The sequence below is a fragment of the Oncorhynchus keta genome, chromosome 22 (assembly GCF_023373465.1).
Source record: "Oncorhynchus keta strain PuntledgeMale-10-30-2019 chromosome 22, Oket_V2, whole genome shotgun sequence".
Lineage (NCBI taxonomy): Eukaryota > Metazoa > Chordata > Actinopteri > Salmoniformes > Salmonidae > Oncorhynchus > Oncorhynchus keta.
The window spans coordinates 52,702,361-52,719,197 of record NC_068442.1 but is presented as its reverse complement, the minus strand read 5'-3'; the positions used below and the strand labels follow the sequence as shown (position 1 = coordinate 52,719,197).

The following is a 16,837-nucleotide window of genomic DNA, read 5'->3' as shown; positions in this document are numbered from 1 at the left end:
TCTCTACTCTCTCTACTCTCTCATCCCTCTAGCATTAGTTTGTAATGTAGTAATGCAACATTTTCCTAGAGAGATCTGGGCTCTGTCCTGCTCTGAGAATGACACGTGTTCCTGATCTCAACTCTCAACAAACAGATAGAAAAGCAGCAGGATAGAGGGATGATGCTCTCTCTCTCTTCTTCCACTCTCCTCCTCCTCCTCCTCCTTCTCCTCCTTCTTCTCCTCCTTCTCCCCCTCCTCCTCCTCCTCCCCCTCCTCCTCCTCCTCCTCCTCCTCCTCCTCCTCATGTGTGTCTGTGTATGTGTGTGCATCTGTGAGCATGTGCACGTGTGTGTGTGTGTGCTGTTTCCCCAGACCTACCCTCTCTGGGCCTCGGTGCGTTGGCGTTCCAGCTGTCTCTCCAGGTCGTCTCTCTGCTGGCGGAGCAGGTCTCTCTGTCTCTGGAGATCCCCAGCCGACCCCCTCATCACCTCCAGCTCTGCCCCCAGGGACTCTGTCTTCTGCTGGAGGCCCACAACCAGCTTCTCCAGGCTGACCTTCTCACTGGTGGGAGGAGGAGAGAGAGAGAGAGAGAATGTTTAAAAAAAAAAATATGATTTAGAGTTGGATAAACGTGGATTTTTCCACAAGAACATATCCAGGATACTACCCTTCACAACATAACCTTCACTCCAAATCAAAACTTCAAACCTACATCCTGATTTGGGACAAAAGTACCCGGAAGGATTCATACTACCAAAGAGTCTTATTCCCAAGGACTATACAGCAAATGCTCTGGCAAACCAACCACTAGTAAAATAAGCACAACAGAAACCTGCAGAACAGATCTGACTGCAACGTCAATTAGCACCGAGGTGTAAAGGGAAAGGTGTCAAAGTCCTTGAGCCCAGCAACGGGCAGGAGAGTTTCACAGCCTCGCTCCCCACCTAAATACAGAGGCCTTTGAAGCTCCCTCCCCCAACACAGTACCCCTTGGATGTAAAAAATGACAACGCACGGAAAGAGTACAAAAACAAGATCCTTACGGAAAATCGAGATATACTTTTTTTCTAACTGCTATTAAAAAAAAGGGAATTTAAGCAACTGAATCCTCCACACAGATCATCTCCTGGCATGACGCAGTGCTATATTAACACAGATCATCCCCTGGCATGACGCAGTGCTATATTAACACAGATCATCCCCTGGCATGACGCAGTGCTATATTAACACACTAACCCTCTGTTAAGAGAGGTGGGGGGTGTTAGTGACGGGTGTAATACTAGACAACGAGGACTCTGAATCAGCCAACGAAGACTCTGAATCAGCCAACGAAGACTCTGAGTCAGACAACGGAGACTCTGTGTCAGCCAACGAAGCCTCTGAGTCAGCCAAGGAGGACTCTGAGTCAGACAACGAGGACTCTGAGTCAGACAACGAAGACTCTGAGTCAGACAACGAGGACTCTGAGTCAGACAACGAAGACTCTGAGTCAGCCAACGAAGACTCTGAGTCAGCCAACGAGGACTCTGAGTCAGCCAATGAGGACTCTGAGTCAGACAACGAGGACTCTGAGTCAGCCAACGAGGACTCTGAATCAGCCAACGAGGACTCTGAGTCAGCCAACGAGGACTCTGAATCAACCAATGTCAACATGTACAAGTCTGGAACAGTATTGGTAGAGGGCAACCCCAAACAGTTTCAGCTGGACTTTCACATAATCAAAGAGGGAGCGGATCAGGAGAAGCTCTCTTTTGAAAAAGATACCCCCACCCTGAACGTGTGAGACCAGACCTCTTCATTTAACAACCCTACAGGCGAGCCTCCCCCACCCAGACCTGCAGGACACCCCCAGACCTGCGGGACCCCCCCCACCCAGACCTGCGGAACCCACCCCACCCATACCTGCGGGACCCCCCTGCCCACCCAAACCTGCGGGAGCCCTCCACCCAGATCTGCGGGATCCTCCCCCCCCCAGACCAGCGGGACCCCGCCCAGACCTGCGGGACCCCGCCCAGACCTGCGGGACCCCGCCCAGACCTTAGCGCGTTACCTGTTGAGGAGGTCCAGGGAGGTGTGGAACCTCTGGTTGTCTCTGTGTTTCTCCTCCAGACTCTTCTCAACCTGCTGCTTCTCCCTCTGCACCTCCTTCATCTTCCTCTCCAGGTCCCTCCTCTCCTCCTCCTCCTCCTGCAGATTACTTTGTAGAATATCTACCTGCTCCAGGGCTGCATCCAGCCGGCTACGCAGGTCCTGTTTAATCAATCACATTTCAATCAATCAATCAAATGTAGTTTTTTTTACATCACCAATTGTTTATCACTATGTTATTATGAGTCATTCCACGTACAGTCTGTGGATTGTCCAATTACAGTCTGTGGATCGTCCAATTACAGTCTGTGGATTGTCCAATTACAGTCTGTGGATCGTCCAATTACAGTCTGTGGATTGTCCAATTACAGTCTGTGGATCGTCCAATTACAGTCTGTGCATTGTCCAATTACAGTCTGTGGATTGTCCAATTACAGTCTGTGCATTGTCCAATTACAGTCTGTGGATTGTCTAATTACAGTCTGTGGATTGTCCAATTACAGTCTGTGGATCGTCCAATTACAGTCTGTGCATTGTCCAATTACAGTCTGTGGATCGTCCAATTACAGTCTGTGGATCGTCCAATTACAGTCTGTGGATTGTCCAATTACAGTCTGTGGATCGTCCAATTACAGTCTGTGGATTGTCCAATTACAGTCTGTGGATCGTCCAATTACAGTCTGTAGATCGTCCAATTACAGTCTGTGGATCGTCCAATTACAGTCTGTGCATTGTCCAATTACAGTCTGTGGATCGTCCAATTACAGTCTGTGGATCGTCCAATTACAGTCTGTGGATCGTCCAATTACAGTCTGTGGATCGTCCAATTACAGTCTGTGGATTGTCCAATTACAGTCTGTGCATTGTCTAATTACAGTCTGTGGATTGTCCAATTACAGTCTGTGGATTGTCTAATTACAGTCTGTGGATCGTCCAATTACAGTCTGTGCATTGTCTAATTACAGTCTGTGCATTGTCCAATTACAGTCTGTGGATTGTCCAATTACAGTCTGTGGATTGTCCAATTACAGTCTGTAGATCGTCCAATTACAGTCTGTAGATCGTCCAATTACAGTCTGTGGATCGTCCAATTACAGTCTGTGGATCGTCCAATTACAGTCTGTGGATCGTCCAATTACAGTCTGTGGATCGTCCAATTACAGTCTGTGGATCGTCCAATTACAGTCTGTGGATCGTCCAATTACAGTCTGCGGATCGTCCAATTACAGTCTGTGGATTGTCCAATTACAGTCTGTGGATCGTCCAATTACAGTCTGTGCATTGTCCAATTACAGTCTGTGGATCGTCCAATTACAGTCTGTAGATCGTCCAATTACAGTCTGTAGATCGTCCAATTACAGTCTGTGGATCGTCCAATTACAGTCTGTGGATTGTCCAATTACAGTCTGTGGATTGTGGAAGACTACAAGTACCATCAGGTTTGGAGTCCATAACACTGAAATTCCAATCCCTATTCTCTACCATGCTTTTCTATGTGAAATTTTCTATGTTCTATTGTATGGGAAATGTGGGACTTTTTGGTTGACTTTATGCATTGACTGGCATTGATAATGGAATTGTCCCCAAGACTGGTATCCCGTGTTGAGCGAGAGATTTGTCTGACCTGTGTTTGTATCTGGTGTTGGGAGAGGAGACCTTTGACAGCCATCAGGGTGCTGTTGCATTGGGAATTGCGGCCCCGGAGAGGTGAGGAGGAGGAGGACGAAGGTTGATCACCAGAGACATAACCATCCTCACCACCATGAACCAGCTGAACAGGAAGTAGAATGGATTGGAGAAAGAGAAGGCAACATCCTGAGTAGCGTTGCTTAAAAGAACCTGAACACATAAAAAAACGGCTAGTTTCTCACACCCAGACTAAGTCTAGTCTTGGATTACAACACACTGGTTGTGTCGCAAATGGCACCCTATTCCCTATGTAGTGCACTACTTTTGACCAGAGCCTTATGGGTCCTGGTTAAAATGAGTACACTATAGGGTGCCATTGCGGACACACGCTCTTACTTCAATTTCCACGACTGAGAAACCGGCACTGATGAAAAGCACTGATAGTGATATGATATGGGCCAGGCTGAATACCTGTGTGATGCTGGTTAGGACCTGCAGCAGGCTGAATACCTGTGTGATGCTGGTTAGGACCTGCAGCAGGCTGACTACCTGTGTGATGCTGGTTAGGACCTGCAGGAGGCTGACTACCTGTGTGATGCTGGTTAGGACCTGCAGCAGGCTGACTACCTGTGTGATGCTGGTTAGGACCTGCAGGAGGCTGACTACCTGTGTGATGCTGGTTAGGACCTGCAGCAGGCTGACTACCTGTGTGATGCTGGTTAGGACCTGCAGCAGGCTGACTACCTGTGTGATGCTGGTTAGGACCTGCAGCAGGCTGACTACCTGTGTGATGCTGGTTAGGACCTGCAGGAGGCTGACTACCTGTGTGATGCTGGTTAGGACCTGCAGGAGGCTGACTACCTGTGTGATGCTGGTTAGGACCTGCAGCAGGCTGACTACCTGAGTGATGCTGGTTAGCACCTGCAGGAGGCTGAATACCTGTGTGATGCTGGTTAGCACCTGCAGGAGCCTGAATACCTGTGTGATGCTGACTACCTGTGTGATGTGAGTTAGGACCTGCAGGAGGCTGACTACCTATGTGATGCTGGTTAGCACCTGCAGGAGGCTGACTACCTTTGTGATGCTGGTTAGGACCTGCAGCAGGCTGACTACCTGTGTGATGCTGAATACTTGTGTGATGCTGAATACCTGTGTGATGCTGACTACCTGTGTGATGCTGACTACCTTTGTGATGCTGAATACCTGTGTGATGCTGAATACCTGTGTGATGCTGAATACCTGTGTGATGCTGAATACCTGTGTGATGCTGAATACCTATGTGATGCTGACTACCTGTGTGATGCTAACTACCTGTGTGATGCTGAATACCTGTGTGATGCTGAATACCTGTGTGATGCTGAATACCTGTGTGATGCTGGTTAGGACCTGCAGCAGGCTCACTACCTGTGTGACGCTGGTTAGGACCTGCAGCAGGCTGACTACCTGAGTGATGCTGGTTAGCACCTGCAGGAGGCTGAATACCTGTGTGATGCTGGTTAGGACCTGCAGCAGGCTGACTACCTGTGTGATGCTGGTTAGGACCTGCAGCAGGCTGACTACCTGTGTGATGCTGGTTAGGACCTGCAGTAGGCTGAATACCTGAGTGATGCTGGTTAGCACCTGCAGGAGGCTGAATACCTGTGTGATGCTGGTTAGGACCTACAGCAGGCTGACTACCTGAGTGATGCTGGTTAGCACCTGCAGCAGGCAGACTACCTGTGTGATGCTGGTTAGGACCTGCAGCAGGCAGACTACCCGTGTGATGCTGGATAGGACCTGCAGCAGGCTGACTACCTGTGTGATGCTGAATACCTGTGTGATGCTGGTTAGGACCTGCAGCAGGCTGACTACCTGTGTGACGCTGGTTAGGACCTGCAGCAGGCTGACTACCTGAGTGATGCTGGTTAGCACCTGCAGGAGGCTGAATACCTGTGTGATGCTAACTACCTGTGTGATGCTGAATACCTGTGTGATGCTGAATACCTGTGTGATGCTGAATACCTGTGTGATGCTGGTTAGGACCTGCAGCAGGCTGACTACCTGTGTGACGCTGGTTAGGACCTGCAGCAGGCTGACTACCTGAGTGATGCTGGTCAGGACCTGCAGCAGGCTGACTACCTGTGTGATGCTGGTTATGTCCTGCAGCAGGCTTAATACCTGTGTGATGCTGGTTAGGACCTGCAGGAGGCCGACTACCTGTGTGATGCTGGTTAGGACCTGCAGCAGGCTGACTACCCGTGTGATGCTGGTTAGGACCTGCAGCAGGCTGATTACCTGTGTGATGCTGAATATCTGTGTGATGCTGGTTAGGACCTGTCAACAGGCTGAATACGTGTGTGATGCTGGTTAGGACCTGCAGGAGGCCGACTACCTGTGTGATGCTGGTTAGGACCTGCAGCAGGCTGACTACCCGTGTGATGCTGGATAGGACCTGCAGCAGGCTGACTACCTGTGTGATGCTGAATACCTGTGTGATGCTGGATAGGACCTGCAGCAGGCTGACTACCTGTGTGATGCTGAATATCTGTGTGATGCTGGTTAGGACCTGCAGCAGGCTGACTACCTGTGTGATGCTAGTTAGGACCTGCAGCAGGCTGAATACCTGTGTGATGCTGGATAGGACCTGTCAACAGGCTGAATACGTGTGTGATGCTGGTTAGGACCTGCAGGAGGCCGACTACCTGTGTGATGCTGGTTAGGACCTGCAGCAGGCTGACTACCTGTGTGATGCTGACTACCTGTGTGATGCTGGTTAGGACCTGCAGCAGGCTGACTACCTGTGTGATGCTGGTCAGGACCTGCAGCAGGCTGACTACCCGTGTGATGCTGGATAGGACCTGCAGCAGGCTGACTACCTGTGTGATGCTGAATACCTGTGTGATGCTGGATAGGACCTGCAGCAGGCTGACTACCTGTGTGATGCTGAATATCTGTGTGATGCTGGTTAGGACCTGCAGCAGGCTGACTACCTGTGTGATGCTAGTTAGGACCTGCAGCAGGCTGAATACCTGTGTGATGCTGGATAGGACCTGCAGCAGGCTGAATACCTGTGTGATGCTGGTTAGGACCTGCAGCAGGCTGAATACCTGTGTGATGCTGGATAGGACCTGCAGCAGGCTGAATACCTGTGTGATGCTGGTTAGGACCTGCAGCAGGCTGAATACCTGTGTGATGCTGGATAGGACCTGCAGCAGGCTGAATACCTGTGTGATGCTGGATAGGACCTGCAGCAGGCTGAATACCTGTGTGATGCTGGATAGGACCTGCAGCAAGCTGACTACCTGTGTGATGCAAGTAAGGACCTGCAGCAGGCTGACTACCTGTGTGATGCTGACTACCTGTGTGATGCTGGTTAGGACCTGCAGCAGGCTGACTACTTCCTGTATGTTTGACCCTTATGGCTTCCTGTATGTTTGACCCCTATGGCTTCCTGTATGTTTGACCCCTATGGCTTCCTGTCTGTTTGACCCCCACGGCTTCCTCTATGTTTGACCCCTATGGCTTCCTGTATGTTTGACCCCTACGACTTCCTGTATGTTTGACCCTTATGGCTTCCATATGTGTGATGCAAGTAAGGACCTGCAGCAGGCTGACTACCTGTGTGATGCTGAATACCTGTGTGATGCAAGTAAGGACCTGCAGCAGGCTGAATATCTGTGTGATGCTGGTTAGGACCTGCAGCAAGCTGACTACCTGTGTGGTGCTGGTCAGGACCTGCAGCAGGCTGACTACCTGTGTGATGCTGACTACCTGTGTGATGCTGGTTAGGACCTGCAGCAGGCTGACTACCTGTGTGATGCTGGTCAGGACCTGCAGCAGGCTGACTACCCGTGTGATGCTGGTTAGGACCTGCAGCAGGCTGACTACCTGTGTGATGCTGGTTATGTCCTGCAGCAGGCTGACTACCTGTGTGATGCTGGTTAGGACCTGCAGCAGGCTGATTACCTGTGTGATGCAAGTAAGGACCTGCAGCAGGCTGAATACCTGTGTGATGCTGAATACCTGTCTGATGCTGAATACCTGTGTGATGCTGAATACCTGTGTGATGCTGAATACCTGTGTGATGCTGGCTAGGACCTTCTGAAAGTCGTCCGTCTCTGCCCTGTCCTCCGCTCTGCTTCTCTCCTGTAACAGTTTTTATTTTATTTCACAAGGCAAGTCAGTTATTAAGAACAAATTATTTACAACAACGGCCTCTTATGGGGACGGGGGATATAAAAATATAAATGCATGAAACCAAACATACAGGAAGCCATAGGGGTCAAACATACAGGAAGTCGTAGGGGTCAAACATACAGGAAGCCATAAGGGTCAAACATACAGGAAGCCATAAGTCAAACATACAGGAAGGTCAAACATACAGGAAAGGGGTCAAACATACAGGGTCAAACATACAGGAAGCCATAGGGGTCAAACATACAGGAAGTCGTAGGGGTCAAACATACAGGGAAGGGGTCAAACATACAGGAAGCCATAGGGTCAAACATACAGGAAGTCAAACATACAGGAAGCCATAGGGGTCAAAATACAGGAAGCCATAAGGGTCAAACATACAGGAAGTCAGGGGTCAAACATACAGGAAGCCATATGGGTCAAACGTGGGGGTCAAACATACAGGAAGCCATAGGGGTCAAACATACAGGAAGCCATAGGGTCAAACATACAGGAAGCCATAAGGGTCAAACATACAGGAAGTCGTAGGGGTCAAACATACAGGAAGTCGTAGGGGTCAAACATACAGGAAGCCATAGGGGTCAAACATACAGGAAAGGGGTCAAACATACAGGAAGTCATAGGGGTCAAACATACAGGAAGCCATAGGGGTCAAACATACAGGAAGGGGCAAACATAAGTCGTAGGGGTCAAACGTAGGGGTCAAACATACAGGAAGTCGTAGGGGTCAAACATACAGGAAGCCATAGGGGTCAAACATACAGGAAGCCATAGGGGTCAAACATACAGGAAGCCATAAGGGTCAAACATACAGGAAGCCATAGGGGTCAAACATACAGGAAGTCCATAGGGGTCAAACATACAGGAAGCCATAGGGGTCAAACATACAGGAAGCCATAGGGTCAAACATACAGGGAAGTCGTAGGGGTCAAACATACAGGAAGTCGTAGGGGTCAAACATACCATAGGGGTCAAACATACAGGAATGGGTCGAGGGGTCAAACATACAGGAAGCCATAAGGGTCAAACAAACATACAGGAAGTCGTAGGGGTCAAACATACAGGAAGCCATAGGGGTCAAACATACAGGAAGCCATAAGGGTCAAACATACAGGAAAGGGGTCAAACATACAGGAAGTCGTAGGGGTCAAACATACAGGAAGTCGTAGGGGTCAAACATACAGGAAGCCATAGGGGTCAAACATACAGGAAGCCATAGGGGTCAAACATACAGGAAGCCATAGGGGTCAAACATACAGGAAGTCGTAGGGGTCAAACATACAGGAAGTCGAGGGGTCAAACATACAGGAAGTCGTAGGGGTCAAACATACAGGAAGCCATAGGGGTCAAACATACAGGAAGCCATAGGGGTCAAACATAGAGGAAGCCATAAGGGTCAAACATACAGGAAGTCGTAGGGGTCAAACATACAGGAAGCCATAGGGGTCAAACATACAGGAAGCCATAGGGGTCAAACATACAGGAAGTCGTAGGGGTCAAACATACAGGAAGTCGCCCCTGACACACCCCAGACTGCCCCTGACACACCCCAGACTGCCCCAGACACACCCCAGACTGCCCCAGACACACCCCAGACTGCCCCAGACACACCCCAGACTGCCCCAGACTGTCCCAGACTGCCTCAGACTGTCCCAGACTGTCCCAGACTGCCCCTGACACACCCCAGACTGCCCCTGACACACCCCAGACTGCCCCAGACACACCCCAGACTGCCCCAGACTGTCCCTGACACACCCCAGACTGCCCCAGACACACCCCAGACTGCCCCAGACTGTCCCAGACTGCCCCTGACACACCCCAGACTGTCCCTGACAGCGGTCCCTGAGGTCCCATCATCCTGTATGTGTGTGTGTGTGTGTGTGTGTGTGTTTGTCTCACCATCCTGTCCAAACTGGTCTGCATGGCAGCAAGGCCTGTATCCTTCTCACTGTTCTGGGCTCTGAGATGTTTTACCATGTCTGTCAGCTCCAGGATCCTATGACACACACACACACACACACACACACACACACACACACACACACACACACACACACACACACACACACACACACACACACACACACACACACACACACACACACACACACACACACACACACACACACACACACACACACACACACTTTTCACATCATATAGCCTAGGCATCTGACAGAATGATCTGAGGAAGTACTCATGAAAAGAGACCCTCAAACCTCTCATGACCCCTTTCCTAGTTAACATGTTCCCTGTCCTAGGTAACATGTCCCCTGTCCTAGGTAACATGACCCCTGTCCTAGGTAACATGTCCCCTGTCCTAGGTAACATGTCCCCTGTCCTAGGTAACATGTCCCCTGTCCTAGTTAACATGACCCCTGTCCTAGTTAACATGTCCCCTGTCCTAGGTAACATGTCCCCTGTCCTAGTTAACATGTCCCCTGTCCTAGGTAACATGTCCCCTGTCCTAGGTAACATGACCCCTGTGCTAGGTAACATGACCCCTGTCCTAGTTAACATGACCCCTGTGCTAGGTAACATGACCCCTGTGCTAGGTAACATGTCCCCTGTGCTAGGTAACATGTCCCCTGTGCTAGGTAACATGTCCCCTGTCCTAGGTAACATGTCCCCTGTCCTAGGTAACATGTCCCCTGTGCTAGGTAACATGTCCCCTGTCCTAGGTAACATGACCCTGTCCTAGGTAACATGACCCCTGTCCTAGGTAACATGTCCCCTGTGCTAGGTAACATGTCCCCTGTCCTAGGTAACATGTCCCCTGTCCTAGGTAACATGTCCCCTGTCCTAGGTAACATGTCCCCTGTCCTAGGTAACATGTCCCCTGTCCTAGGTAACATGTCCCCTGTGCTAGGTAACATGTCCCCTGTCCTAGTTAACATGTCCCCTATGCTAGGTAACATGTCCCCTGTCCTAGGTAACATGTCCCCTGTCCTAGGTAACATGTCCCCTGTGCTAGGTAACATGTCCCCTGTCCTAGTTAACATGTCCCCTGTCCTAGGTAACATGTCCCCTGTGCTAGGTAACATGACCCCTGTCCTAGGTAACATGACCCCTGTCCTAGGTAACATGTCCCCTGTCCTAGGTAACATGTCCCTGTGCTAGGTAACATGTCCCTGTGCTAGGTAACATGTCCCCTGTCCTAGTTAACATGTCCCCTGTGCTAGGTAACATGACCCCTGTCCTAGGTAACATGTCCCTGTCCTAGGTAACATGTCCCCTGTCCTAGGTAACATGTCCCCTGTGCTAGGTAACATGTCCCCTGTCCTAGGTAACATGACCCCTGTCCTAGGTAACATGACCCCTGTGCTAGGTAACATGTCCCCTGTGCTAGGTAACATGTCCCCTGTCCTATGTAACATGACCCCTGTCCTAGGTAACATGTCCCCTGTCCTAGGTAACATGTCCCCTGTCCTAGTTAACATGACCCCTGTCCTAGGTAACATGTCCCCTGTCCTAGGTAACATGTCCCCTGTCCTAGTTAACATGTCCCCTGTCCTAGGTAACATGTCCCCTGTCCTAGGTAACATGTCCCCTGTGCTAGGTAACATGTCCCCTGTCCTAGGTAACATGTCCCCTGTCCTAGGTAACATGTCCCCTGTCCTAGGTAACATGTCCCCTGTCCTAGTTAACATGTCCCCTGTCCTAGGTAACATGTCCCCTGTCCTAGTTAACATGTCCCCTGTCCTAGGTAACATGTCCCCTGTCCTAGTTAACATGTCCCCTGTCCTAGGTAACATGTCCCCTGTCCTAGGTAACATGTCCCCTGTCCTAGGTAACATGTCCCCTGTCCTAGTTAACATGTCCCCTGTGCTAGGTAACATGTCCCCTGTCCTAGTTAACATGTCCCCTGTCCTAGGTAACATGTCCCCTGTCCTAGTTAACATGACCCCTGTGCTAGGTAACATGTCCCCTGTCCTAGGTAACATGTCCCCTGTGCTAGGTAACATGACCCCTGTCCTAGTTAACATGACCCCTGTCCTAGGTAACATGACCCCTGTGCTAGGTAACATGTCCCCTGTCCTAGGTAACATGTCCCCTGTCCTAGTTAACATGACCCCTGTGCTAGGTAACATGTCCCCTGTGCTAGGTAACATGTCCCCTGTCCTAGTTAACATGTCCCCTGTGCTAGGTAACATGTCCCCTGTGCTAGGTAACATGTCCCCTGTCCTAGGTAACATGTCCCCTGTCCTAGGTAACATGTCCCCTGTCCTAGGTAACATGTCCCCTGTCCTAGGTAACATGTCCCCTGTCCTAGGTAACATGTCCCCTGTCCTAGTTAACATGTCCCCTGTCCTAGGTAACATGACCCCTGTCCTAGTTAACATGTCCCCTGTCCTAGGTAACATGTCCCCTGTCCTAGGTGCTAGGTAACATGTCCCCTGTCCTAGGTAACATGTCCCCTGTCCTAGGTAACATGTCCCCTGTCCTAGGTAACATGTCCCTGTGCTAGGTAACATGTCCCCTGTGCTAGGTAACATGTCCCCTGTCCTAGTTAACATGTCCCCTGTCCTAGGTAACATGTCCCCTGTGCTAGGTAACATGACCCCTGTCCTAGGTAACATGTCCCCTGTCCTAGGTAACATGTCCCCTGTCCTAGGTAACATGTCCCCTGTCCTAGGTGCTAGGTAACATGTCCCCTGTCCTAGGTAACATGTCCCCTGTGCTAGGTAACATGACCCCTGTCCTAGTTAACATGTTCCCTGTCCTAGGTGCTAGGTAACATGTCCCCTGTCCTAGGTAACATGTCCCCTGTCCTAGGTAACATGACCCCTGTCCTAGTTAACATGTTCCCTGTCCTAGGTAACATGTCCCCTGTCCTAGGTAACATGTCCCCTGTCCTAGGTAACATGTCCCCTGTCCTAGGTAACATTTCCCTGTGCTAGTTAACATGTCCCCTGTGCTAGTTAACATGTCCCCTGTGCTAGGTAACATGACCCCTGTCCTAGGTAACATGTCCCTGTCCTAGGTAACATGTCCCCTGTCCTAGGTAACATGTCCCCTGTGCTAGGTTACATGTCCCCTGTGCTAGGTAACATGTCCCCTGTCCTAGGTAACATGTCCCCTGTGCTAGGTAACATGTCCCCTGTCCTAGGTAACATGTCCCCTGTGCTAGGTGCTAGGTAACATGTCCCTGTGCTAGGTAACATGTCCCCTGTGCTAGGTAACATGTCCCCTGTCCTAGGTAACATGTCCCCTGTCCTAGGTAACATGTCCCCTGTCCTAGGTAACATGACCCTGTCCTAGGTAACATGACCCTGTGCTAGGTAACATGTCCCCTGTCCTAGGTAACATGTCCCCTGTCCTAGGTAACATGTCCCCTGTGCTAGGTAACATGTCCCCTGTGCTAGGTAACATGACCCCTGTCCTAGGTAACATGACCCTGTCCTAGTTAACATATCCCCTGTCCTAGTTAACATGTCCCCTGTCCTAGGTAACATGTCCCCTGTCCTAGGTAACATGTCCCCTGTCCTAGGTAACATGTCCCCTGTGCTAGGTAACATGTCCCCTGTCCTAGGTAACATGTCCCCTGTCCTAGGTAACATGTCCCCTGTCCTAGGTAACATGTCCCCTGTCCTAGGTAACATGTCCCCTGTGCTAGGTAACATGTCCCCTGTGCTAGGTAACATGTCCCCTGTCCTAGGTAACATGTCCCCTGTCCTAGGTAACATGTCCCTGTCCTAGGTTACATGTCCCTGTGCAGGTAACATGTCCCCTGTCCTAGGTAACATGTCCCTGTGCTAGGTAACATGTCCCCTGTCCTAGGTAACATGTCCCCTGTGCTAGGGTCCTAGGTAACATGTCCCCTGTGCTAGGTAACATGTCCCCTGTGCTAGTAACATGTCCCCTGTGCTGAGGTAACATGTCCCCTGTGCTAGGTAACATGTCCCCTGTGCAGGTAACATGTCCCCTGTGCTAGGTAACATGTCCCTGTGCTAGGTCCTAGGTAACATGTCCCCTGTCCTAGGTAACATGTCCCCTGTGCTAGGTTACATGTCCCCTGTGCTAGGTAACATGTCCCTGTCCTAGGTAACATGTCCCCTGTGCTAGGGTCCTAGGTAACATGTCCCTGTCCTAGGTAACATGTCCCCTATGCTAGGTAACATGTCCCCTGTGCTAGGTAACATGTCCCCTGTGCTAGGTAACATGTCCCCTGTGCAGGTAACATGTCCCCTATGCTAGGTAACATGTCCCCTATGCTAGGTAACATGTCCCCTGTCCTAGGTAACATGTCCCCTGTGCTAGGTTACATGTCCCCTGTGCTAGGTAACATGTCCCTGTCCTAGGTAACATGTCCCCTGTCCTAGGTAACATGTCCCCTGTGCTAGGTTACATGTCCCCTGTGCTAGGTAACATGTCCCCTGTGCTAGGTAACATGTCCCCTGTGCTAGGTTACATGTCCCCTGTGCTAGGTAACATGTCCCCTGTGCTAGGTAACATGTCCCCTGTGCTAGGTTACATGTCCCTGTGCTAGGTAACATGTCCCTGTCCTAGGTAACATGTCCCCTGTGCTAGGTAACATGAGGTCCTAGGTAACATGTCCCCTGTCCTAGGTAACATGTCCCCTATGCTAGGTAACATGTCCCCTATGCTAGGTAACATGTCCCCTGTCCTAGGTAACATGACCCCTGTCCTAGGTAACATGTCCCCTGTGCTAGGTAACATGTCCCCTGTGCTAGGTAACATGTCCCCTGTGCTAGGGTAACATGTCCCCTGTCCTAGGTAACATGTCCCTGTCCTAGTTAACATGTCCCCTGTCCTAGGTAACATGTCCCCTGTCCTAGGTGCTAGGTAACATGTCCCCTGTCCTAGGTAACATGTCCCCTGTGCTAGGTAACATGTCCCCTGTCCTAGTTAACATGTCCCTGTCCTAGGTAACATGTCCCCTGTCCTAGGTAACATGACCCCTGTCCTAGGTAACATGTCCCCTGTCCTAGTTAACATGTCCCCTGTGCTAGGTAACATGTCCCCTGTGCTAGGTAACATGTCCCCTGTCCTAGTTAACATGTCCCTATGCTAGGTAACATGTCCCCTGTCCTAGTTAACATGTCCCCTATGCTAGGTAACATGTCCCCTGTCCTAGTTAACATGTCCCCTGTGCTAGGTAACATGTCCCTGTCCTAGTTAACATGTCCCTGTGCTAGGTAACATGTCCCCTGTCCTAGGTAACATGTCCCCTGTCCTAGTTAACATGTCCCTGTGCTAGGTAACATGTCCCTGTCCTAGTTAACATGTCCCCTATGCTAGTTAACATGTCCCCTGTGCTAGGTAACATGTCCCTATGCTAGGTAACATGTCCCCTGTCCTAGGTAACATGACCCCTGTCCTAGGTAACATGTCCCCTGTGCTAGTTAACATGTCCCCTGTGCTAGTTAACATGTCCCCTGTCCTAGTTAACATGTCCCCTGTCCTAGGTAACATGTCCCTGTCCTAGTTAACATGTCCCCTGTCCTAGGTAACATGTCCCCTGTCCTAGGTAACATGACCCCTGTCCTAGGTAACATGTCCCCTGTCCTAGTTAACATGTCCCCTGTGCTAGGTAACATGTCCCCTGTGCTAGGTAACATGTCCCTGTCCTAGTTAACATGTCCCCTATGCTAGGTAACATGTCCCCTGTCCTAGTTAACATGTCCCTATGCTAGGTAACATGTCCCCTGTCCTAGTTAACATGTCCCCTGTGCTAGGTAACATGTCCCCTGTCCTAGTTAACATGTCCCCTGTGCTAGGTAACATGTCCCCTGTCCTAGTTAACATGTCCCTGTCCTAGGTAACATGTCCCCTGTCCTAGTTAACATGTCCCTGTGCTAGGTAACATGTCCCCTGTCCTAGTTAACATGTCCCCTATGCTAGTTAACATGTCCCCTGTGCTAGGTAACATGTCCCTGTCCTAGGTAACATGTCCCCTGTCCTAGGTAACATGTCCCCTGTGCTAGGTAACATGTCCCCTGTGCTAGGTAACATGTCCCTGTGCTAGGTAACATGTCCCCTGTGCTAGGTAACATGTCCCCTGTCCTAGGTAACATGTCCCCTGTGCTAGGTAACATGTCCCTGTCCTAGGTGCTAGGTAACATGTCCCCTGTCCTAGGTAACATGTCCCCTGTCCTAGGTAACATGTCCCCTGTCCTAGGTAACATGTCCCCTGTCCTAGGTAACATGTCCCCTGTCCTAGGTAACATGTCCCCTGTCCTAGGTAACATGTCCCCTGTCCTAGGTAACATGTCCCCTGTCCTAGGTAACATGTCCCCTGTCCTAGGTAACATGTCCCCTGTCCTAGGTAACATGTCCCCTGTGCTAGGTAACATGACCCCTGTCCTAGGTTACATGTCCCCAGTCCTAGGTTACATGTCCCTGTCCTAGGTAACATGTCCCCTGTGCTAGGTAACATGTCCCCTGTGCTAGGTAACATGTCCCCTGTCCTAGGTAACATGTCCCCTGTGCTAGGTAACATGTCCCTGTCCTAGGTAACATGTCCCTGTGCTAGGTAACATGTCCCCTGTGCTAGGTAACATGTCCCTGTCCTAGGTAACATGTCCCCTGTGCTAGGTAACATGTCCCCTGTCCTAGGTAACATGTCCCCTGTCCTAGGTAACATGTCCCTGTGCTAGGTAACATGACCCCTGTCCTAGGTAACATGTCCCCTGTCCTAGGTAACATGTCCCCTGTGCTAGGTAACATGACCCCTGTCCTAGGTAACATGTCCCCTGTCCTAGGTAACATGTCCCCTGTCCTAGGTAACATGTCCCCTGTGCTAGGTAACATGACCCCTGTCCTAGGTAACATGTCCCCTGTCCTAGGTAACATGTCCCCTGTCCTAGGTAACATGTCCCCTGTCCTAGGTAACATGTCCCCTGTCCTAGGTAACATGTCCCCTGTGCTAGGTAACATGTCCCCTGTCCTAGTTAACATGTCCCCTGTCCTAGGTAACATGTCCCCTGTCCTAGGTAACATG

At 50.5% G+C, this 16,837-nt stretch overlaps 1 protein-coding gene across 2 annotated transcripts in view; it reads right to left on the bottom strand.

The window, feature by feature from the left end:
* The window catches only part of crocc2 (ciliary rootlet coiled-coil, rootletin family member 2), a 207,308-nt gene that overhangs the window by 106,318 nt on the left and 84,153 nt on the right, over nt 1-16,837 (bottom strand). For both annotated transcript variants that reach the window (XR_008075929.1, XM_052475603.1), the window contains exons 10-14: nt 9,772-9,868; nt 7,756-7,824; nt 3,695-3,841; nt 2,033-2,232; nt 361-543 (exon numbers count right to left, since the gene is read on the bottom strand). Coding sequence is in view for 1 of the 2 variants with exons in the window: in XM_052475603.1 (XP_052331563.1) it covers nt 361-543; nt 2,033-2,232; nt 3,695-3,841; nt 7,756-7,824; nt 9,772-9,868 (696 nt within the window). In the remaining variant the exon portion in view is untranslated. The remainder of the gene's footprint in view (nt 1-360; nt 544-2,032; nt 2,233-3,694; nt 3,842-7,755; nt 7,825-9,771; nt 9,869-16,837) is intronic.